The 23,332-nt window shown below is 41.4% G+C and overlaps 1 protein-coding gene across 1 annotated transcript in view; it reads left to right on the top strand.

Annotated features, from left to right (window-relative positions):
• IFT74 (intraflagellar transport 74) overlaps nt 1-23,332 on the top strand; it is a 106,993-nt gene that overhangs the window by 59,535 nt on the left and 24,126 nt on the right. Inside the window, exons 9-13 of the mRNA XM_075279479.1 lie at nt 1,469-1,607; nt 9,664-9,726; nt 13,749-13,892; nt 15,698-15,738; nt 16,708-16,787. Of these exons, the coding sequence (XP_075135580.1) occupies nt 1,469-1,607; nt 9,664-9,726; nt 13,749-13,892; nt 15,698-15,738; nt 16,708-16,787 (467 nt within the window). The remainder of the gene's footprint in view (nt 1-1,468; nt 1,608-9,663; nt 9,727-13,748; nt 13,893-15,697; nt 15,739-16,707; nt 16,788-23,332) is intronic.

Raw genomic sequence — 23,332 nt, 5'->3', positions numbered from 1 at the left:
ACCTTTGTACTCAGCATCAGGTGTTAACTCTTCTTTAGCAAAAGATTGACTAGTTACTTCTTGTCCTTTATAAAACATAATCCAATCTTCAGCCAATAAGGAAGTAAAAGAACAGCCTGATTAGATCTTTCACTTCCTGACCTATGTGCAATAAACAGGTCAGTGGTAGCAAGGTCTATTACAGTGCTTAATCTGTGAGGTTAATGATGGATATTTCGTCAGTGTTTGGCTGGAAGTATACATCTAAGTATAGGTGTGTGTTGATGGGTGTGCTATATCAAGATAGGTGTATTTAGTGCCAGAAATAGAAATCCTTGTCGCTCCTTACATTTGATTTTAGTTACACTTGTATCAGACCTCATATGATTAAAGGCACCAGTTCCCTAGAAATCATTTCCTTGCTGTAGTATCAATGTATATTCCAAATGAAAAGAAGAAACTCAACCAACCAATGAGCTTGCTGGGGCCATATTTAAAAGTTCCAAATTTAGCGTTTAAAATTTGTCTAGCCCAGGTTATGGAGAGTAGACATTGGCATATGTCAGGCATGTCAAGAAGTAATTATACTAATGAGTTCCAAAGCTTGATTGGTATTTTTATTTATTTGTTTTACATTATACAGGTGTCTGGGTGAATGCCTTCATTGTTAGTAATGCCAGCTTATTTAATAAATATGCATATCAATTTATATCCTATTCCTCACCTTTATGCTGATTCATTTGTAATTTATACCATATTTTATGAGTGTAACATATTCTGCTGTTGAGCATTACCTGCGGTTAGAAGGATTAGATCTTAACCGGCAAGCTTTGTACTGTTTAAGAATGACCTTGGCCTGTCTCTGACCTTTGAGCACGATTTTGCCATTCTGATCTTCTGATCTGGGGTGTATGAACAGATTAACAGTTTAATTAAACAATGGATAGGACTGAGGCTACCACGTTTTTGGCCCTAAACCCCAGAGTCTAAGGATATTCTGCTGATATAGATGCCCCAAACTTAGCGATAAGCCCTCTTTTTAAGAGGACCTTTTCTTTGAAAGCACATGGGATTCATTCATTGCAGCAAGTCTAACTTTGAGAATGAAGCACGTTGGTAATTCTGAGAGCATTCTTCCTTGCTAAACTTTGAAAATTGGCTAAAAATGATGGGAAGCGTAATATGACTGTTCTAGTGAGGGGATTTATGCAAGGTTTGTCTGCTTCTTGGAGTGAAGATGATATAATATGATATGATCTGGATCCCAGTTGTGCTATTCCAGTCCATTTACACTTTAGTGGTCCATTAATTGAGTGCTGTACAGTCGCTCAGTCTCGCCACTATCTAATACAATCACAGCTTGCTAGTCAAAAGTTTGTATCTGTAATTGATAAAAGGCTTTGAGGATTTTATCTTGCTAGTACACTCACTGATATATTTTTCATCTTTTTATCAGTATGTAAACTTCTTGGTTGTTTTATTGTTACAGAAAAGAAGATCAGATTCGAGCTGTGGAGGAGGACATCGACCATGAGAAACGAGCAGCTGAAGACATTATTAAAAATATGCCAGAAGAGAAGCAAGCTGTATACTTCACTATGAAAGGGAAGAATGAGCAACTTTTAAAGGTGCCACTCCTAAGGAGACTTGACTATAAAATAAATACATTATTTTAAAAATCCTATATCTTCTGGTGTGTACATAGTAGTTAGCAAATATTATGCAATAGAAATAGCCATCTGAATCTTGTCACACATCTCCTTTGTAGTAGTTAGGCCCAGTTCACATCTGCGCCTAGACATGTCCTTTATAAGGAGATGAAGATTCTGAATAGAGGACCCTCTTCTATTAACTCAGAATTTCTTAATAGAATATTTGAATTTTTTTTTCAAAATCAGGCAACCACTTTAATATTAATTGCAGATACAACTTTTGTAAGGCCTTGTTCACACGGGGCAAGGGGGGCGTATTTTGGTCCTGATTTTGACACAGGAAGCCTGTCGCGGCTTCCCGCTCCAGAGTAGGCCCAAATGAATGGGCGTAGTCCAGAACGTGCTGCCGTGAGGCAGACGCTGCGGCTTATTAAACCGCAGAATCCGCCTGAAGAAAGGGCAGCTTGCTTCTTTTTTCCATGAGCAGCAACATAGACCTCTATTGTGAGGGGGCGGATTATGACATGGATTCAGTGCCAAAATCCGCCGCCTCTTGCCCTGTGTGTGAACGAGCCCTTACAGTCATTAAAGGGGTTTTCTGAGAGTTACATATTAACTTATTCTGATCTTAGGATAAGCATATCAGAACAGGCCACATGACAACTTAATGTGATGTCATTGGTCTGTGAAGCAAAAAGTAGCATTCACTCCAGTGCTGCTGCCTCTCCATGTACTAATTTGTTGGGGTTCTGGCTTTTGACACCCACCAGGCAGATATTGGTGACCTATCCTAAGCTGGAGCTTCCAGGCTTGTGTGGTATTCATTTGTATGATAGGCTGCTTTATGAAGCCTTTCATACAAATGTTAGTATTTTGCAATGCATTAGCATTAGAGATGAGCGAGTAGTGATATATTCGATATTCGTTTCAAATAGGCCCTCAATATTTGACTATTCGACCGAATATCGAATCCCATTATAGTCTATGGGGAAAAAAGGCTCGTTTCAGGGTAACCTCTATTCGACTAAGGAGAGTCACCAAGCCCACAATGACACCCCAGGAAATGATGCCAAAACCTCTGAAATGCAACTGGGACAGCAGGGGAAGCATGCCTGGGGGCATCTAACACACCCAAGTCCCAGTATTACTCCACTATCACAGCCTATGAACTACACACTCCAAACTCAATAGAACCTCTATGAAAGTGGAAAAATACTTGGAAACCTTCTTTCTTCTACATTAGTATGGACAGAAACACGCATTTTAAGCTAAAGAAACATTACCAGCAGAGTATTAGGCCCTTTGGGAGAATTGAGCCTTAACCAGCAGAGTTTTAGTTATTGGCCCTTTGGGTGAGTTGAGCCTTTAACCAGCAGAGTATTAGGCCCTTTGGGTGAGTTGAGCCTTTAGCCAGCAGAGTTTTTGGCCCTTTGGGTGAATTGAGCTTTTAACCAACAGAGTTTTAGTTATTGGCCCTTTGGGTGAATTGAACCTTTAAGCAGCAGAGTTTTTGGCCCTTTGGGTGAATTGAGCCTTTAACCAGCAGAGTTTTAGTTATTGACCCTTTGGGTGAATTGAGGCTCTAAGCAGCAGAGTTTTAGTTTTTGACTCTTGGGATGAATTGAGCCTTTTAGGAGCATAATATTATGCTCTTGGTATGAATTGAGTCTTGTAGGAGCCTAATATTATGCTCTATGGATGAATAGAGCCTTTTTGGAGCATAATATTAGGCCCTTGAGGTGAGCCTTAATGGGGTGATTTTAAAGGGGTTTTTTTCAACTGTGATGGTGGAGGAGGAGGAGGAGGAACTGGAGAACTGGAGCACACACGGAACTTCATGTTGGGGTGCTTGACACTAGTGGACATGCAAATGATGGGTCATTCCAGTGGAAGTTTATTTTGATCAGCGTCAGCCAATCAGCATTGTCAGCTGACAGACGACTGCGCTTAACGGTGATGATGCCACCGGCTGTGCTGAAGACCCTTTCCGATAGAACGCTGGCAGAAGGGCAGGACAGCACCTCGAAGGCATAAAGCGCAAGTTCCAGCCACAAGTCCAACTTTGACACCCAGAGGGATCGGAGAGGACAGGGCTGTGGTCGGCCAGGTATTCATGCAGTATGCGCCTATACTTGTTCCTCCTGGTGACACGAGGCCCCTCAGTGGTGGTAGTTTGGTGAGGGGGTGCCATTAAGGTGTCCCAGACCTTGGAGAGTGTTCCCCTGCTAGGTGTGGACCGGATGGCAGTTGTTAGCCTCTTGGAGGAACTGTCCTCTCTGCCGCCAACGAGAGTTGATGGAAAGATTTCCATCATATTTTGCACAAGTTGCTTGTGGCAATCATGAATGCTATTGGCCCTCCCCTCTACCGGAATGAAAGACGATATATTATTTTTATACCGGGGGGTCGAGGATTGCAAAAATCCAGTATTGGTTGCTCTCCAGGATTTTGACAATGCATTTGTCACTGGAAAAGCAGCCCAACATGAAGTCAGCCATGTGTGCCAGAGTGTTACTTGGCATGACTTCGCCGCCCCCACCGGAAGGGTCACTCTCCATTTTCTCCTCCCCTTCGCCCCATCCACGCTGAAGCAATGGGATGCACTGAACTTCCCCGCTAGCCTCATGTGTGACAATGATCTCATCTGCCACTTCATCCTTCTCCTCCTCTTCCTCCGTCATTATAGGCTGAGAAGCTGACAGGAGTGTGAAGTGACTATCCTGCTGGGATGGGTCTGCTCCTATCCTCGACTCCACAGCGTGCAATGTGTTATCCCTGATGGCGATGAGGGATTCTCGCATCACACACAGGAGCGGGATGGTTACACTCACTAGTGCGTCGTCACAGCTGACCCTCTTGGTGGACTCCTCAAAGATGCGTAGTATCTCGCATAAGTCTGCCATCCATGGCCACTCATGGTGCAGAAACTGCGGGAGTTGACTTTGAGGAACCCTTAGGTTTTGGAGATGGTACTCCATCAAGGGTCTCTGCTGCTCACACACTCTGCTCAACATGTGGTACGTCGAGTTCCAGCATGTGGGCACGTCGCACAACAGCCGGTGTTCGGGCAGATGTAGGCATTGCTGATGGGTTCGGAGGCTAGCAGCGGCTACTGTCGACTTATGAAAGTGGGCGCACAAGCGCCACACTTTCACCAGTAGCTCATGAACGTTGAGGTACATTTTTAAACGTAGTTGAAAACGTGGGCCAGGCATGGAACGTGTTGGAGGCTGGCAAGCTCCAGAGTCGCTACCAGGTTCCGGCCATTATCGCACACGACCATGCCTGGGCCCAGGTGCAGCGGCGCAAACCACATTGCCGTCTCATCGAGGATGGCATCCCTCACCTCGGAGGCAGTGTGTTGTCTGTCCCCCAAGCTGATGAGCTTTAGCACGGCCTGCTGACGTCTCCCGATGCCAGTGCTGCAGCGTTTCCAGCTCGCAGCTGGGGTTGATGTTACAGCTGAGGAGGGGGAGGGTGGTTCAGAACTTCTGCCAGGTATCTTGGGCGGGGAGAGGAGGTAGGCCACACCACTTTGCGACCCGGTCCCAGCCTCAACTACATTCACCCAATGTGCCGTGAGTGATATGTAGCGTCCCTGTCCGCATGCACTTGTCCACGCGTCCGTGGTCAAGTGGACCTTAGTGCAAAGTGTGGAACTAAGGGCACACCTGATCTTACGCGCCATGTGCTGGTGCAAGGCAAGGACGGCACACTGGGAAAAGTAGTGACGGCTAGGGACGGCATAGCGAGGTGCCGCAGCTGCCATCAGGTCACGGAAGACCTGAGTCTCCACAAGCCTGAACGGCAACATCTCCCGGGCCAGCAGTTTGGAGATGTGCCCGTTTAAGGCTTGGGCATGTGGGTGGGTTGTGCTATATTTTTGCCTGCGCTCAAACGCCTGGGAGATGGTGGGTTGCTGGGAAGAGGCGCATGATGGTGTAGGAGAAGGAGCGAAGGCAGGAAAAGAGGAAGATGAGGGTGAAGTCCCCAAAGTGACAGAGGCAGATGTAGAGGTGTCCTGGCTGGTGGTCTGGACTGCAGCGACAGCACTGGACATAGTGGAAGAGGCAGTGGCGGCAACGCTGGACAACAATTGTCCTGCGTTTGCTCTCTCCTGCTAATCCCAGGACTTGCCTTCCAAATGACGGCACATGCCTGAGGTGGTAAGGTTGCTCTTTTCAAAGCCCCTACTCGGTTTGGAGTTGCACAGTGTGCAAACCGCACTATATTTGTCCTCCGCGCATACATTGAAAAATCTCCACACCATGGAGGAACGTGGCCTGGATGGGAGAGTTTTACTAGAGTGGCTAGGACAGGAAACATCTTGGGCCTTGCTGGGTCTGGCCTGGCTTCTGTGAAGCAGCTGTCCTCTGCCTCTGGACATGCCTCTGCTTGTAGCCACCTTTTTTGGTTCTGCGCTTGCCTCCAGATCTGCGCTGCTTTCCCCGCTAGACATCACCCCTGCCCAGGTCGGGTCAGTCGCCTCGTCGTCCACCACCTCCTCTTCCAACTCCTCAATCTGCTCCTCCTGCACACTGCACATGACAATAGCCTGCCATTATGGCAAATGTGTCTCGTCATCATCACTGATGACAGGTTGCAGGTCCACAAAATCGCCAGGAGATGGCGGATGCTCCAGTGTTTGGGCATCAGGACACAGAAAGTTGTCTGTTAGCTCCTGGGATTCTGGAAGTGGTTCAACAGAGGGAGAGACCGTAAAAGGACCCGAAAACAGATCCTGGGAGGGGGCAAAGGTGGGATGACTCTGCTGGGAAGATTGGGCATGTTGGGAGGAAGGAGGGGTAGACCCTTGGCTAGAAAGACGACTGGAGGTAGTGGCTGACTGGCTGGTGGAAAAGCTGCTGGAAGAGTTATCCGCTAACCACTGCAACACCTGTTCCTGGTGCTCGGGCCTGGTCAATCTTGTACCCTGCACCCTGCTTAATGTAGCCATCAAGCCAGGGATTGTTGAGAAGTGCGATGCTGGCTGCCCCTCACCAGTAGCCATTGGATGCACTGTAGCTTGACAGCAACCTGGCTCCCCAGCTGCATTTCCACGCCCCCGTCCTCGTCCACATCCCTTTGCGCTAGCCTTACGCATTTTGAGATGTATACAAATGTTTTTTTTGTATACACAGAGGGTAGATATATTGAGTGTATATACTGCTGTACAGTATATACCGGATGACAGTATACAGGAATGAGTGAGTGAGTTCACAAACTGATTGATTGTTTACAAAAATTTTTTGTATACACAGAGGGTAGATATATTGAGCGTGTATACTGCCGTATATACTGGATGACAGTATACAGCTTTCTTCTCACCCCAATGGGACAGGTATGTACTGTATACCACTGGTATAGAATTTGAGCTTTTGTGAAATTTCTGGAGATGAGTGTGTATACTGGACGTATATATACACTCTTGAAGTAGTTTAGCTCTGAAAAGAGCTGTTGTTTTTAATTTTTCCTGCCTAACCAATTCTCTCTAGCCCTCAGCACAACGTCTCTCCCTATCTAACTCCAAACCGCATCTGACACGAATATGGCTGACACTATTCTTATAAATCGGAGGTCACCTGATTTCACCAGCCAATGACTTTTTCCTATTTTTTTCGATGCCTACGTTTTCCTGCTTCCTCTCCCACCTTTCCTGCACAGTTATTGGTGCAAAAAAGCGCCAGGTAAGGTGGGAGGGGATTCGAATTTTTACTGCGTTTACCGCGTGGTATTCGATCGGAATCGAATATCTCAAATACCATAATATTCGATCGAACAGTATTCGCTCGTCTCTAATTAGCATTGTAATGAATTGCATTAGTGATCAGACCTCCTCAATTTGAAAACCTCTTTGGGGTCTAATAATGAAGTATTAACTTAAAAGTACACCTGGCCCCGCAAAAAGAGTATGCCTATGCATCCCTGTACATGGAAATATTAAAAAGTTACAGATGTCAGAATATAACAGCTTTAAGATAAAAAAAAAAAAATTTTTTTTTTTTTTTTTTTTTCAAAGCTTTCATTTTTGTTAAGGGGTTAAATTGTAAATAAAACAATACAATTTGTAAAGTACTGTGGAATATGTTGGCACTGTATAAATAAAAATTATAAACAGTAGGGGTGCCCCCCCATAGAAAAAAGATAAAATATAACTTTTATTGATTACTTTTAAAAGCTGTCTATAAATCTCAGGGCTATGCACAACCCCTATCTGTGTTAGGAAAGTGAGCACCTAACTACCTTCCCAACCACTGAAAAGCTCAGTGGTACCATGGTGAGGTACCCACTACAGCATCTAGTTGGGTGCACGCTGCTGAATGTATAGCTGCTAATTGGGATGATTAGAGTATTTTTATTCCGTGACAGCAGTGAGCGTGTTATACCAACAGTTGCTGTTTAGCTGCCTGTTATCATAGCCAGCTATTGTTACATTTCTATACCACCGTAGCTGTTTCATTTGTCCCGGGGGGTATTGGTAGGAGCCCTCAATGTTGAATACCGTTAGAGATCAGCAAATGATGGATTGAGTTCTATTTGTCATCAAATCTTGAGTGGACTCCATGGTATCATCTCTAAACACCTATCATAGGATACCCGGGCTCATTGGTTAAGGGACATAAGTCACCTTTGCCCTACAGCTTTTCAGTGGTTGGGAAGGTAGTTAGGTGCTCACTTTCCTAACACAGATAGGGGTTGTACATAGCCCTGAGATTTATAGACACCTTTTAAAAGTAATCAATAAAAGTTATATTTTATCTCTTTTCTATGGGGGGGGCACCCCTACTGTTTATAATGTCTAATCTTGGTCGCCCTTGATCCTTGTTAGTTTGTATAAATAAAAAGTATTATTATTATTATTATCAATTTGGTATCCCCAAAATCATACCGAAACATATAATGCAGATGAGATGTTATTTTAGCTGCATAATGAACGCTGTAAAAAAAAAAAGCCCATAAGAAAGTTGCACAGATGTACTTTCTCCATTTCCACCCCACTTTGAATTTTTTTCCAGCTTCCCAGTTTATTGTACAGAATAATAAATGGTTCCATTAGAAAGAATAATTTGTCCCTCAAACATTAAGCCCTCATATGGCTCTGTGAACAGAAAAATAAAAAAGTTATGGAGTTTGAAAGGCGGGGAGTCAAAAATAAAAATTTAAATTATTTCTTAGACAGTAAGGGTTAAAAAATAGGTAATTTTCTCGCAACCTATTGCCTTTAACTTTACTAGATTTCGAATTTGTAATAACCACTTAAGGCAGACCTGGGCAATGTGCGGCCCGCGGGCCACATCCGGCACTCTGACTGCTTCTATCCGGCCCGCATAGCTTGTGTAAGGTTTTTCAAGGACCTGTGATGATGTCATCACAGCCTATCACCAAGATAGGCTATGGCTCGTTAGTGGGCGGAGCCACACGGGACTGTGTGCTCTCTGCAAGCTGCCGGCAATGGGGGCTGCTGAATGATAAAGAGAGAAGAGACAGCATGTGTGAGCAAGAGGGAGGATTAGGGGCAGATGTTGGGGGGCAGTTAAACTTAATGCACATGTAGGGGGGACATTAAACTAGGGGGCAGATGGAGGAGGATATTAAACCATGGGGGATAGCTGGAGGGGGACATGTCTGCCTCTAGTTGCCCCCAGTTTAATGTCCCCCTCCAGCTTCCCCAGTTTAATGTCCCCTCTAGTTTCTGCTGGTTTATACTGGGGCACCAGGAGAGGGACTTAATACTGTGGGACATTTGGAGGAAAACATTATAATGTGGGGGTGTATAATGTTAGGATGACTGTAGGAGGATTTTACTTTGTGGGGCAAATGGAAAAATGGTTGAGAATGGGCGGAGTCATCAGAGAAGTGGGTGGAGCTACATTTGCCATGATGCTCATGTCCCTCTAGAACCGTTACAATTTTTCATGTGGCCCCATTAGAAAATTAATTGCCCACCCCTGACTTAAGGTGTGTAATACATAGCTTATGTCATCACAGTACATGAAATATTTATGTTTTTCCTTATATCTAAAACTTGTAGGACCTGGAGATACAGCAGAAAGAACTTGATTCACTCAATGAGAAGAAAGAAGTCCTGGAAATGGTAAATAATAAACTAATATAAAAATCTGTGCACTTCTTGTGCAGGAGATATTATTCAATACCCAGTGATCCAAATAATACAGTGGTTAGTAACAAGATTCAACTCCACCGGAGTAAATGAGCTACTATTTTCCACTCTGAGGTCTGTTAGTGCTATTAATGGGTTAATAAGTGCACCCAAATGCCTTTAGCAGTATGCTGAGTGATTTCTTGGTTTCTCTGGGAGCTCCTTGCATCCTCTGCATTTGTTTATTTGGTGAAGCCTCCTGTTCTTTTATCCTACAACTACCATGATGCATTGCTCTTCACTCAGAACTGACTAACACTGTATCCACCTCTCACTCCCTCCCTCTCTAACTCCCTCACACCCCCTCCCTGTTTCCCTAGCTTGCCTACAAACTACTAGCCCTTCCTAACTAACTAACTGAACCCACCTCCCCCACTCCATCATACTTGCCTATCTGGATCTCCCCTGCCCAGAAGATCTGGACAGGAAGACCGTTAAGTATGAATAGAGGGGGAGGGGTGTTAGTTATTGAGGACATTCCGCTACACTGAAAAATCTGAAAATGTACCTGGGGCAATCTAGGTAAATATAGATTTTATGTAAGTGACTGTTAGAAGTTAGGCGGGGGAGGGTGTTAAACTTAGTTTAGAAATATTATTTTATCCTGGACAATCGCTTTAAGGTCTTGAATTGAGGTTTTTTTTTTTTCTCTCAACTCCCCTCTTAAGGTAATCAGTTGTTGCAATGCCTAAGTCACATGCACAATATAAGTGTTTGCTGCAGATTTTTTTGCATCGATTTCTGTAATCTATTACCCCTGTTATTGAAAGGGGTGAAATACGTACTGAAGATCTACTTCGGTTTCCTCTTCAATTTCCACTCTCCCGGCTCCCGATGTCAGAATGCCAACACAGAATATTGTCCAGTATCAACTAGGTTCAAATGGATGGGCCTAATCAGCAGGGATTCTCGAGCCCCCTGTATCTGTGGCAAGATCGTACAGTGCTAATTTTTTCAGCGTCCTTCTTCGATCTCTGTATCCAATTGAAAAGAATGTGGGCGGAATCCACCACAAAATCAAGAGACCACCATGTGAACGGGGCCTTAATGTGTTTCCACACACTGTAGGACAGATTTACTATTGAACATGGTCCAGAATTCTGGGTCAATTTGGCAAACATGCCTTACACCACCTTTATTAACTCTTTTAAAAGGGTTATCCAGGCAAAACTTTTAAAGTTTAAATCTGCTGGGGACAGTGACATTTTTTTTAAATGAATACTCACCTGTCCCCATTGCTCCATTGTTGTTCCAAGCCTCCTGGTTCGTCTGCTCTCTTTGGTCATTATCCTGAAGCCTGTGATTGGCCTCAGCGATCACATGACTGCTGAGGCCAATCAGTGGCCTCAGGAAGAGGACCCATGATGTCACAGGTAGTGACATTCAGGCTCTTCGCTGATTGCCACAGTGGTCATGTGACCGTTGAGGCCAATTACCGGCTTCAGCAGAATGCTATAAGTTGCCGCCGGAACAGATGAAACGGTCAGCTTGGAAGGACACCCAAGCAATGGGGACAGCTGAGTATGCATTTTTACATTTTTTTTCACTGCCCCGGCTTATTTAAACTTTAAAAGGGTTGTCCATTTTTGCCTGGACAACCCAACAACACACTCAGGCGCCTACATATCAAATGGGACAAAATGGATTATAATAATCCAGCAATAAGAAACTGGGATGGTAAAATAATGTCTGGTCAGCAAAAAAAAAAAAAAAATATATATATATATATATATATATACAGTCCTATGAAAAAGTTTGGGCACCCCTATTAATCTTAATCATTTTTAGTTCTAAATATTTTGGTGTTTGCAACAGCCATTTCAGTTTGATATATCTAATAACTGATGGACACAGTAATATTTCAGGATTGTAATGAGGTTTATTGTACTAACAGAAAATGCGCAATATGCATTAAACCAAAATTTGACCGGTGCAAAAGTATGGGCACCTCAACAGAAAAGTGACATTAATATTTAGTACATCCTCCTTTTGCAAAGATAACGGCCTCTAGTCGCTTCCAGTAGCTTTTAATCAGTTCCTGGATCCTGGATGAAGGTATTTTGAACCATTTCTTTCTACAAAACAATTCAAGTTCAGTTAAGTTTGATGGTCGCCGAGCATGGACAGCCCGCTCTCAAATGATCTGAAAACAAAGATTGTTCAACATAGTTGTTCAGGGGAAGGATACAAAACGTTGTCTCAGAGATTTAACCTGTCAGTTTCCACTGTGAGGAACATAGTAAGGAAATGGAAGAGCACAGGGACAGTTCTTGTTAAGCCCAGAAGTGGCAGGCCAAGAAAAATATCAGAAAGGCAGAGAAGAAGAATGGTGAGAAGAGTTAAGGACAATCCACAGACCACTTCCAAAGAGCTGCAGCATCATCTTGCTGCAGATGGTGTCACTGTGCATCAGTCAGCAATACAGCGCACTTTACACAAGGAGAAGCTGTATGGGAGAGTGATGAGAAAGAAGCCGTTTCTGCACGTACGCCACAAATAGAGTTGCCTGAGGGATGCAAAAGCACATTTGGAGAAGCCAACTTCATTTTGGAAACAAAGATTGAGTTGTTTGGTTATAAAAAAAAAGGCGTTATGCATGGCGTCCAAAAAGAAACAGCATTCCAAGAAAAACACTTGCTACCCACTGTAAAATTTGGTGGAGGTTCCATCATGCTTTGGGGCTGTGTGGCCCCATTCATGCAGAGGAACAATTACAATGTTCTGGAATGGCCATCCCAGTCCTCAGACCTGAATATCATTGAACATCTGTGGGATGATTTGAAGCAGGCTGTCCATGCTCGGCGACCATCTAACTTAACTGAACTTGAATTGTTTGTCCAAAATCCCTTTATCCAGGATCCAGGAACTGATTAAAAGCTACAGGAAGCGACTAGAGGCTGTTATCTTTGCAAAAGGAGGATCTACTAAATATTAATGTCACTTTTCTGTTGAGGTGCCCATACTTTTGCACTGGTCAAATTTTGGTTTAATGCATATTGCACATTCTCTGTTAGTACAATAAACCTCATTTCAATCCTGAAATATTACTGTGTCCATCAGTTATTAGATATATCAAAATGAAATGGCTGCTGCAAACACCAAAATATTTAGAACTAAAAATGATTAAGAGGGGTGCCCAAACTTTTTCATAGGACTGTATGTATATATATATATATATATATATATATATATATATATATATATATATATATATATATATATAGTGATTTTTTGATAAAGTTAGACTAGACATTTTAAAACTGTCTAGTCTAACTTTTTAGAAAAACAACATTATTTTTGATGTAGTTTTTTGAGCCAAATCCAGAATTTAATTTAAAGGTAACAGGAAACATGCATTACTATGTACATTACAAGTGAAACTCTGTCAGCCAGTGGTGGGAGGGCATAGGGAGCTCACACCTAATGTCATCCACTTCTTCAGGTTGTTAATTGTAAGTTTTTGTAAACTTCTGCAAGAAGGTAAACATTAGTTATACAGTTGTGAAATTAATGACTCTTGCTATATCAGGCAAGCAAAATCCCTTTAACGTTATGCATAAAGTAATATACCCATATTCTATATTTTTGCATTCTTTCTGATAGAAATTTCATATTTCCCGAGATACTCCACAGAGGTCATTTGTGTGCAAACTACTGTTTTTAGCTCCTTGTATTCCCTCACTACATTGATGTTACAGCCTTGCATTATCCCAATATTGACATCACAGATGCTTTTTTCATTACATAGAGATAGTACAGGCTTGCTCTATTACTGCATATATTGTTCTTGACATCACTTTGCCGTTCCTTAAAACAGAGGATGTGTTTCACTTGAAGAACAATAGAGTGCAGTCTTGTCTCTTTTATTTACCGGCCAGTACTGAAATTACATGAAATTCGTTCATATAATACACTTTATTGTTTGTCCACTATTTATTGATTTCATTTTCCATCAGGAAATTACACATTCTCAGGTTAAACAAGAAGCTGTATTGCTCTACGAGAAGCTTCATGAACTAGAGAGTCGTCGAGACCAAGCCATTGCAGAAGATAAGAGTATGGGCTCTCCACAGGAGGAAAGAGAAAAGTTACTGAGACAGGTATTAGAAAGAAAATACATTGCTGGTACTGGGAAGTACAACAAGATGCATAACAGGATCCTTCTTAACCACTTACCGTAAAAATCTAAGTATTGGTAAAGTAACACTCCCACAAATCTTAAGGATTATCTGAAAGGTATATGATGTAAATTGTAGTACAGGTATTCTTTTTGGTGGCTGTATCATAAGTTATCCACTTCCTTCTGGACCACAGCTGTATCGTATGACCAACAGGCTGGCTGTCCAACTAGTGGGGCAGATAAAACTGTCTAAGGTCAGGGTCCCACATGGTGTAAACCGCAGTGTTTTACAGTCACTGCAAAGTGGATGGGATTCTAGTGAATCCCATTCCCACTTTGCAGTCAAATATGCACAGCGGAAATGCTGGCGGTTTCCCTATAGGTATCTTTTCTATGCAAGCGCTGCAGGAAGAACCGCGATGCATTACCACTGTGGTTTTTCCCACAGCACTTTTTTTGCTTTGGGACGCTTTGAGGAGCCTTAGCCTAAAAGTTAAACAGTTTAAACAAACTAGATAGTCTTAAAGTATGCCATTTATTAAAGTGTCTAATGCTGAATGTTAGACTCTCTCACATTATTAGACTGTCTAATCTATTTGAACACCTCCTAATAGTTTCCTTCGCGTATCCCAGGAAATGCACCAAACCCTGTCGCATTTTGTGGCTCACGGTGTTGCAACTTAAGCCCTGTCTATTCTCTGTGAAGCCACAACCTTTTCCCAGGAAGCCACACTTATGTGTGGACAGGAAGTCATGTTCACCATTTACTCTTGTGAGACTCACATGAAGCACATACTATGTGTCAGTTGGTCACATGACATAGTTAGGACCAGAAGGGAGTGGATTACTCTTAAATACCATTATTAGTAAGAAGATTACCTTCACCAAAATTGACATCCTGTACCTTTCTAAGAGGCCAGAGAATACACATTTTGCTGGAGTGTTTCTTTAAGCCTTGCTGTTTGTGAGATCTAACTCTAACTTGCTAAAATCAGTGTGTAGTGTATAACATTACTTGTCTAAATATACATTGCTATAATATACTTAGCTGAGCCATCAAGTGATTGTTCTGCCTGTTTTCTTAGATTACAGATTGCAGGACATCACATGTAATTGCAAGCTTCTGCTGATACAGTGTCTGTTCAGAGCAATTTCTCAGTCGTCATAGCGGAAGTGTGACACAAAACATAATGCATAAAAGTAAATTTGAGTATGATGTAGTGGTTCCATTCTTCTACTCCCAGCCATTAGACTGGGGTAGAGAAAAAAACACTTTTTAACTCTCTCTGGTACAGTAGACTCTAATGAGATATGAAGAAAGCCTTACTTTGGAGGATGTTAGTATTCCCCAACATACACCTCTGACAGAAGTATCTGATCCATGCCACTATATAACCATACAGTCTGTTGTCCACAATGTTAAAATAAAAAATAAAGTAAAAGACCATGCTGACACCCCAATGGAGGGTTATTGCTAGATCTGTTGAATTGATAAGATGTGAACAGAGCCTTAGAGATATGGGCCACATTTCTGCTATCATGTTAAAGGCAGGTATATTGACTACTAAGGATTCTCTATGCTGTGTAGTGGGGGAATATCACATTCCTGGGTTTCTAAATATTCCAACAAGGCTTTTTGCAGCTATCTTGTTATTGCCAGTGCTGACTGAGTGTGATCTGAAAAAAGAAGTCACACGGGCGCATTAATCAGCTGCACTAATGCATTATGGCTTAATGTATGTTAGTGTGACTTAATGTAACAATTTATTCTGAATATTTTAATAGGTGAAAGAAGATAATCAAGAAATTGCTAGTATGGAGCGACAGTAAGTATGTTTTTAGTATTATGTTAGATTGGAATTGTTTCAGGACAATAAGTAATGTCTCCGTGAAACAACTGAACAGTGCAGATCGCTGTGAATGATGTCGCTGCAGTGACAGATCTGGAGAGACTCCCAGACTGCTTGTAACCTTATTGTAATGGGATGTACCATGATCTCAATTTCCAGATAAGAATAGATCCAATTACATGAGATTATGGCTTTATGTTTATATAGAGCAAATGTTTTAGCTGATGAATTAATTTTATATAGCTTTAGGTAGTAATCAGTTGCAGTCATTTAGGGTACATGCCCACGACTGTGAGCAAGTAGCGGGGCCATGATTAAATGGCATGGATGACTACAATTTGCTGCTCATACCTTCTCTGCCCCATTCACCGATGTCCGTGAGCCCAGGCTGCAAAGCTACCATACAATACGTTTATTAGGAAAAACGGTACAACTGAAGGAGGTTATACTACCCTGTTAGGCCATCGCAAGCCTGGATACAAAATTGGATATAGTTGGGTAAGGAGTCATACTGGTTCCTTATGGTATCCTTCAGCATATTCGCCCTTAGCAGTTGCAGCTGGGTCTGAAGATCCATCACACTTCTAAATTTTCAAAGTTGGCTTCCAAGCTGGTCCCATGAATGCTTGATTTCTGATAAATCTGGCAAGCAGGCAGGCCAAGGAAGTGTTGCAATCTTAGAAATCCTTGCAGTGTGGGCGAGCATGATCTTGCTTACAAATTTCAGTTGGAAGCCCTGCCATGAGAGGTAATGCATGTGGCTGCAGGATATCTGGCACATATTGCTGAGCTGTTAGTATCCCTCATATCATTGCTAGTGGTGTGCTGTTGTATGCGTTAGCTCCCCAGATCATCACACCAGCAGTGCGGCAGTGTGACAGGATTAAAGACCTCCATACTGCTAAAATAATATTAGGCTACAATCTGATTTTTGCTTATCAACAGGTTAACTGATATAAAAGAAAAGACTAAGCAACTCAATGAGGAACTTGGAAGGCTGGATATGGATTTGGAAGAGCACCAAGGTACTTTTATTTGAGGTTATCTTCTAGAAATATAGCTACTACGTATCTTGTAGAAGTACTAAACTGCTCTGTCAGCGGTCCATATGGTAAAAAAATGGCCCTTTTTGACCATATGGACCGCTGACAAAGCAGTTGGGGTAATTGTCTGAGGATGGATACCAGGGGAAATTAATAAATAAATAAGCTTAACATTATTTGAATTGTGAATGAATGTATGAAATAATAAATATAACAGCCCTATATTGTATTATCATAAAATATTGTATCGTAATTACATGGGTGCCATTAGAATGAAAGCAGTCGTATGCCATGTAAATGTCTTCATATAAAGGGAGATCTGATGCTTCTCTGATGCTTCTCAAGTCAAACTAAAGAAGAATAGGACATGCCCTATTTTTAGAGGCTCTGTTAAACATGTGAATAGCCCCACTGAAAGGAACGTGTCGGAAAAAAAATGGCCATGTGACGTCCGTTTCTCACTATCGTGTGCATGATACATGGAGTGCGCTTGCATTTTTTGCAGCATATGTTATTAAAGAATAATGTAAGTCTTTTGTTTATGCCTGTTTTAGTTCATGTGACCAATATGAGCGGTCTTGAATTCCCAGTTGCAGTCTCATGTGCAGCCCTTCGGTTTTAATTTTCTATTGGGGTTGTGCCATACACTTTACCTTGATGCGGTTGTAGATGTATCCAGTCCCCAGCTTCCAGTGCTTTCACTTCCAGTAAGTAAAACATATATCTATTTCAGCTGTATATTATTACTGGCCACAGAGTTCTTCTGTTACCGCATGGCCAGTAATGATGTAAAGCTGAAATTAATTGGTGTTTCACTTAATGAGAAGTCAAAGCATCACCGGTCTAAGGAGTGGATGTGGCTATAGCTACATCCCCATATATTGTGTGGCACCAAACTTATGTATTCTGGCTCTTCAGAAGGGGAGGGACAGGGTCTTATCACAATGCACATGCACTACTCTGAGTCCTGTCTAAAGTCAGCCTGTAAAAAAAAGCTCAGTAATACGTGACTTGTGTCCTGTTAGTTATTAAAATCCCCTAATACCATAATCTTCTGTGTATTCCCATGAAATGCTTCCAAGGATGATAAGAAAGTTATGAATTTCTCCTGCTTCACACTGCCTTTCCCTGTTACCCATCAGTGCTGTATGCTGAGATTCCAGTGTATTCCCACTGCTTTCCTCTGCCTTCTACATGTGATTCATAGGTTTTCTTGCTGCATTGCATTGTAGCTATACATTTTCTATGTATTGACTGTCATGATCCTGCAAGCATCTTAAGTGTGTTTTCCTGTTAGCCTTAGATTTGTGACAACACTCTCCTGCTTCAGTCAGTGATGTCTTCTGTGCGCTGTTGCAGCTAGCCTTCCCATTGGCTATTTCCAGTCATGTGGCCATCAGGTTTATTATATTACCTAGCTTTTCTGTTCAGTAAGTGTTTGATATTTTGTGTTCCTGGACCTGCCTATTGCTTAGCACTTTGGATTAATTTTCTGACTCCAGTTGTTCTAAAGGATCTTGACCTGGGCCTGTTTCTCACTATTCCTCTGCTTTGAATACCTCATGTGGCCCTTGTGTTTGGCTTATTGGCTCTAACACCTGGATACACCCTACTACTCACTAGTCTTAATTCCTTATTCCAATGCTGTCTGTGCCTTCATCTTCATCCAACTGCCTGCTATGACAGCTGTAGGAATCCACAAATAAGCTTATCTACTAAATTACTGACTGTTCCCTCTTGATAAGTGCTTGGATTATATCTTCAGGAGCACTTTCGGCAACTTTGAGGAGAGGTGCCTGCGAGTTTTTGAAGGGGACTAAATAGATGTGAATGTAATCCTGTAGTTCACAAGTAGCCAGCCACCCAGGGACGACTAGAATCCTGTTCCAGGGAGAGCAAGTTCTACACTAGTAGTAAGATTAATGATTATTGGGCAGCCACCCTTAAGGAAAAGTATCAAAATGAATGAAAAAAAATCCCAAACAATATTGCTGATGAGTTAGCAGTACGTATCCATAGAAAATTGCCAGAGTGCTTTTTTTAACCCCTCAAAGAGAAATTGAAATTTGCCTGCAGACATTTTACTGAGTTAATCATACTTATTCATCTGTGGCCCTTGTGATATACACAGGAAGTTTAGTAAGCTGTGTTATTTGTAACTTTCCAATAAATATTTCATTAATTTGTCTCCTTAAAGAAACTTTACCTCGTCTGGGCTTTGCGTTATCTCAGAAAGCTTTAAACAAGAGTATATATGGATATCTATAGGAAATCTGGCTATAGAGCCCATACATTGCAGAAATCCATGGTGGTCCAGAATGAATGTACCTAGGATAACTCATGAGATTCTTTTGGCTAAATCTCCCTTGATCTTTTAGCTCCCTCTGTTCCAATTCTTTTTGCATACATTATTTATGATTTTTTTTTTCTTATTTCTCCCTCCTATTTCTTTATGTTTTTTGTTTCTATTGCTTCTGTTTTCTGTCTGGATTATATTATAGAAGGTAAGACTCTATTTTGTGTTAAAATCTCAGTCACAAAAACATTGACCACAAAATGAAGCTACTTTTCTAGAGTAGAATGAGGTTGCTTATCCCTAGAACGCATGACGTTAAAAATATATACACTGTTCTGTTTTCAGCAGGAAAGAGGTTGACTAGATTTACAATGTCCATATTCATGTATCCTTTTAGGGAATTAGAGTCCTTGATCCTCATCTTGTTCAGAGTGGAGAATGGTTACAAAGAGTATCACTTGATCTGGAGCACTTGACTTGTCTTCCATTACACAGGCAACAAATTGATGTGAATGGGCATTGTGTAATTCTTAGTTTCCCCATTGGTAGTGCTGCAAGTTTCTACACAAGCTACAGCTGATCACTGGGGTGCAGTTGGAGGAGGAGGCAATTCGTAGATAGAGAGATGGTAGGGAGAATTTTAGAGCCTGTTTTATACTAAGTAAAATAGGTTAATAAAGTATATTTCAAAAATGTTCACAACGCACCTCTCTACACAGTAGTACAAAAAAAAAAGTGAAGCTGAAAGTGTCATTTATGAAACACCTGCCCTTCCTGCATCAAAGACTCGGCTCACTTCATGGCAGCTTCTAGTTATTACTGGACTATGGTGTGCTGAGTATGACAGCCTGCAGTCTGTGATTGCTAATATACAGTCATGGCCGTATTATTCCAACTACACATGTTTTGTTATACACATGTTTTTTTCCTTTCCTGGAGTTTTGTATGAAATGTAAGCCGTTGGATGGTCAGGTAATGGATGTAAAGATGTCCAACTTCTCAAGCGGACAGAAAAACCCTACATGTCGGGTTTTTCTGTCCACTTGAGAAGTCGGACATCTTTACATGCGGACAGGGAAGGAAGGGCACGGAGTGCAAAAGAACGCACCCGATCGCCATTTAAATGAATGACAGGTGTCACGGGCACAGCTAGTGTCCGCTCCTAATGTCCGTGCCAGATTTTGAGCGGACACTACCTGTCGGACACCGACGGTAGTGTGAACGCCCCCTAAGAACAAGAATAGACTGTGGAGTTTCACATGAAAATTCTCTTTTTCTGGCCATTTTGAGAGTTTCATTGAACCAACAAATGTAATGCTCCAGATTCTCAACTAGCTCAAAGGAAGGTCAGTTTTATAGCTTCTCTAACCAGCAAAACTGTTTTCAGCTGTGCTAACATACTTGCACAAGGGTCTTCTAAACATCCATTAGCCTTCTTACACAGTTAGCAAACACAATGTACCTTAGAACACTGGCGTGATGGTTGCTGGAAATGGGCCTCTATACACCTATGTAGATATTGCATTAAAAACCAGACGTTTGGAGCTAGAAAAGTCATTTACCACATTAACAATGTATAGAGTGTATTTCTGATTCATTTAATGTTATCTTCATTGAAAAAAACTGCTTTTCTTTAAAAAATAAGGACATTTCTAAGTGATGCTAAACTTTTGAACGGTAGTTTATGTCACTAGCCCAGGGATAAGCAACCCTAGGAACTGTTACCCAAGGCATATCTACCTGCTACAGGACTTTCTGCTGCTCCAGGTGGCACTCTTTCTAATAGACCATGGAAATACAGTTAGATGGGAGGATGCACTGGGGGTGAGCATATGCCATGATACCCTAGTGTCCAGGCCAGTACCATAGTCAGAGGATAGCAACTGTCTGTGCAAAGTATGATATGGCAGCTAAACTTGCCTTCATTCATTTTAATAAGGCTGGAAAGATTTGCTTAGATTTCTTCAAGAAAAATACTAGGCTGTTTGAGGGGCATCCTCAGGCCCCCATAAAGCAGGTTTTCCACACACTACTCTTAATCCTATTTGCTATGAGGAAGGGACAGGAGAAGTCCTGAAACGCGTCAGCTATGAGCGATTTTAAATCACTTTTTTGTTGTTTTTTCTTCTGACTTTTTTCACTTTTTGTATGTTTTTTTGTCTACTGTTCTTAAATTAATAGATTAAAATCTATGTTTTAAATGAAGAACTCACAGAGTGCGGACCCTAATTTTCTATTTTGAAGCTACACTACTCTTAACCCCATGTTCATCCAAAATTCATATCTACTAAAAAGGAATAATTTTGCTTAAGAGAAAAAAAAAAAAGGTTAGGGACAAGGATCACATTCTAATTGAAGTATAATCGCCTAACTAAAGTTATGGTGTGTGTTATATGACTTTCATATAGTGGGCCGACACCCTTAGAATTATATTTGATTTTCTTTTCAAAATCGGCACTATAGACAAAAAAGGTTGCTGACTCCGACTCTAGGTAGTCATTCTCTCTAAGTGTATTTAGACACAGGCACGCTTTCTTTAATCTGTAAAGAATGAACGGCGTATTTGTGCACATGAACAATTTTGTTGGTACCTGTCCATGAAAGAGAGAAAACCCACAATGGTCACTGAAATAACTTGAAACTGACAAAATTATTAAGAAATTTCAAGTTTTCCCTAAAATCAGCCATTGCTTTTGAATTGTGGTGCCAAAGAAAACTGCTAAAAAACAAACTAATGAAACTGGCCTGAATAAAAATGATGTTAGCCCTATAAAAGATTGAAAATTATTGCTTAAACCCCAAATGAACAACTCTTATTTTGCTGTTCACCAACTAAGTGGCAGTGTATATTCTCATGTCACCATGATACAGCATGTTTGCAGTGTACACACCAATATACCTTGAATTACTGTGAATACTTATGTTAGAAAAGAAATCAGAAAAGTACATACAGTTTTACTGATTTCCTTCATAATAGAAGTATTCCTAGTAAACAATAGGAAGCGTGTGCCAGACAAGACATCAGTAGAAAAATGTAGTAGAATTTTTTTTTTATTTTTTTTTTTCATAAAACGAGGAAAAGGGAGATTGCTTAATTTCTACATGGCTAGAAGGGAAGCCAGTAAGACATCCTACAGCTGCAAGGAAATCAATTCTGTGTGTCCCACTGGAATATCTTATTGTTTTATTCACAAAATTAAGGAAAGAGGATGCGGATGCAGTCCTATATCTTTAAAGTGCCTTTTCAGCATGTTCTTGTTCTAGTAGTATTACTTTACTGAAAATCAGAAACCTTATGAAGTAATAAATAATAAGGAAACATATTAGGGTACAGCAACATCTGTTTGCATCTGTGTTGGTTATTTCCTTTATCCTGTTCCATTATAGGATCCCTGATGTGTTGCATATGGCCCAGTCCATTCATTTTAATAGGGTCTGTCAAGGAAGCCAGTATTTTACCAACAAGATTACAGCAGGCTGTGTTCTATTTTGTCAGAATCTGTCATGGATTCTCTAAGGCAGCCAGTGATCATAGCCTAACTGTAGGATTCCTGAGAGATCTTGATGAAAGTCTAACTTTATTCCTTTAAATGAAACTTATTTCTGACTATATGATGTTGACATCAGTTTAGATTGTTTGATAAAAGTCCATGATATATGAGAAAACCGTGTACTATGTATTATTTCCTCCACACCAGGAAACATAGTTCCAGCACATATTTTGCATGCGTTCTTTTTATTGCGTGTAATATACACAACCTTCCTCTGTCTGTGCGCTGTTTAGTTGTTTCAACAGCCTCCGTGCACTGAAAGCTGGGGAAGTAGATGGGCAATGTATGGAGTCTGGACTCTGTAGCCATGTTTACATAGCAGTAATAGAGAATTGCAACTCCGCTGCTTTTAGTTGAATAGGTGCAGTCTGCATGTGTTCCCGACCCACTTTACCAGCTTACAGCACCTGGAGGCTGTCACGGTATCTTGACTAGGGGTCTTGCCAACATTAGAAGCTTGGGAAAGTCGTCTTTAGCTACTCAGCTGACATTGGTGAAAGGCAAAAATGTTGCTGTGATGATGATACACGGAGAGCTAGACCGCCTGATCCAAGCACAATAAGGAGGGATCGCAGATAGAAAAGAAGTGGATGACCTGAATATTGCTAAATTAACTTTAATCGGTTACGTATATTTAGAGCCAAAATAAATAACTAGACTAATTTATTAATATTCATGTT

The sequence above is a fragment of the Leptodactylus fuscus genome, chromosome 1, assembly GCF_031893055.1.
Source record: "Leptodactylus fuscus isolate aLepFus1 chromosome 1, aLepFus1.hap2, whole genome shotgun sequence".
Taxonomy (NCBI): Eukaryota; Metazoa; Chordata; class Amphibia; order Anura; family Leptodactylidae; genus Leptodactylus; species Leptodactylus fuscus.
Note: the sequence above shows the minus strand (reverse complement) of the source record. Positions and strands in the feature narration are given on the sequence as shown.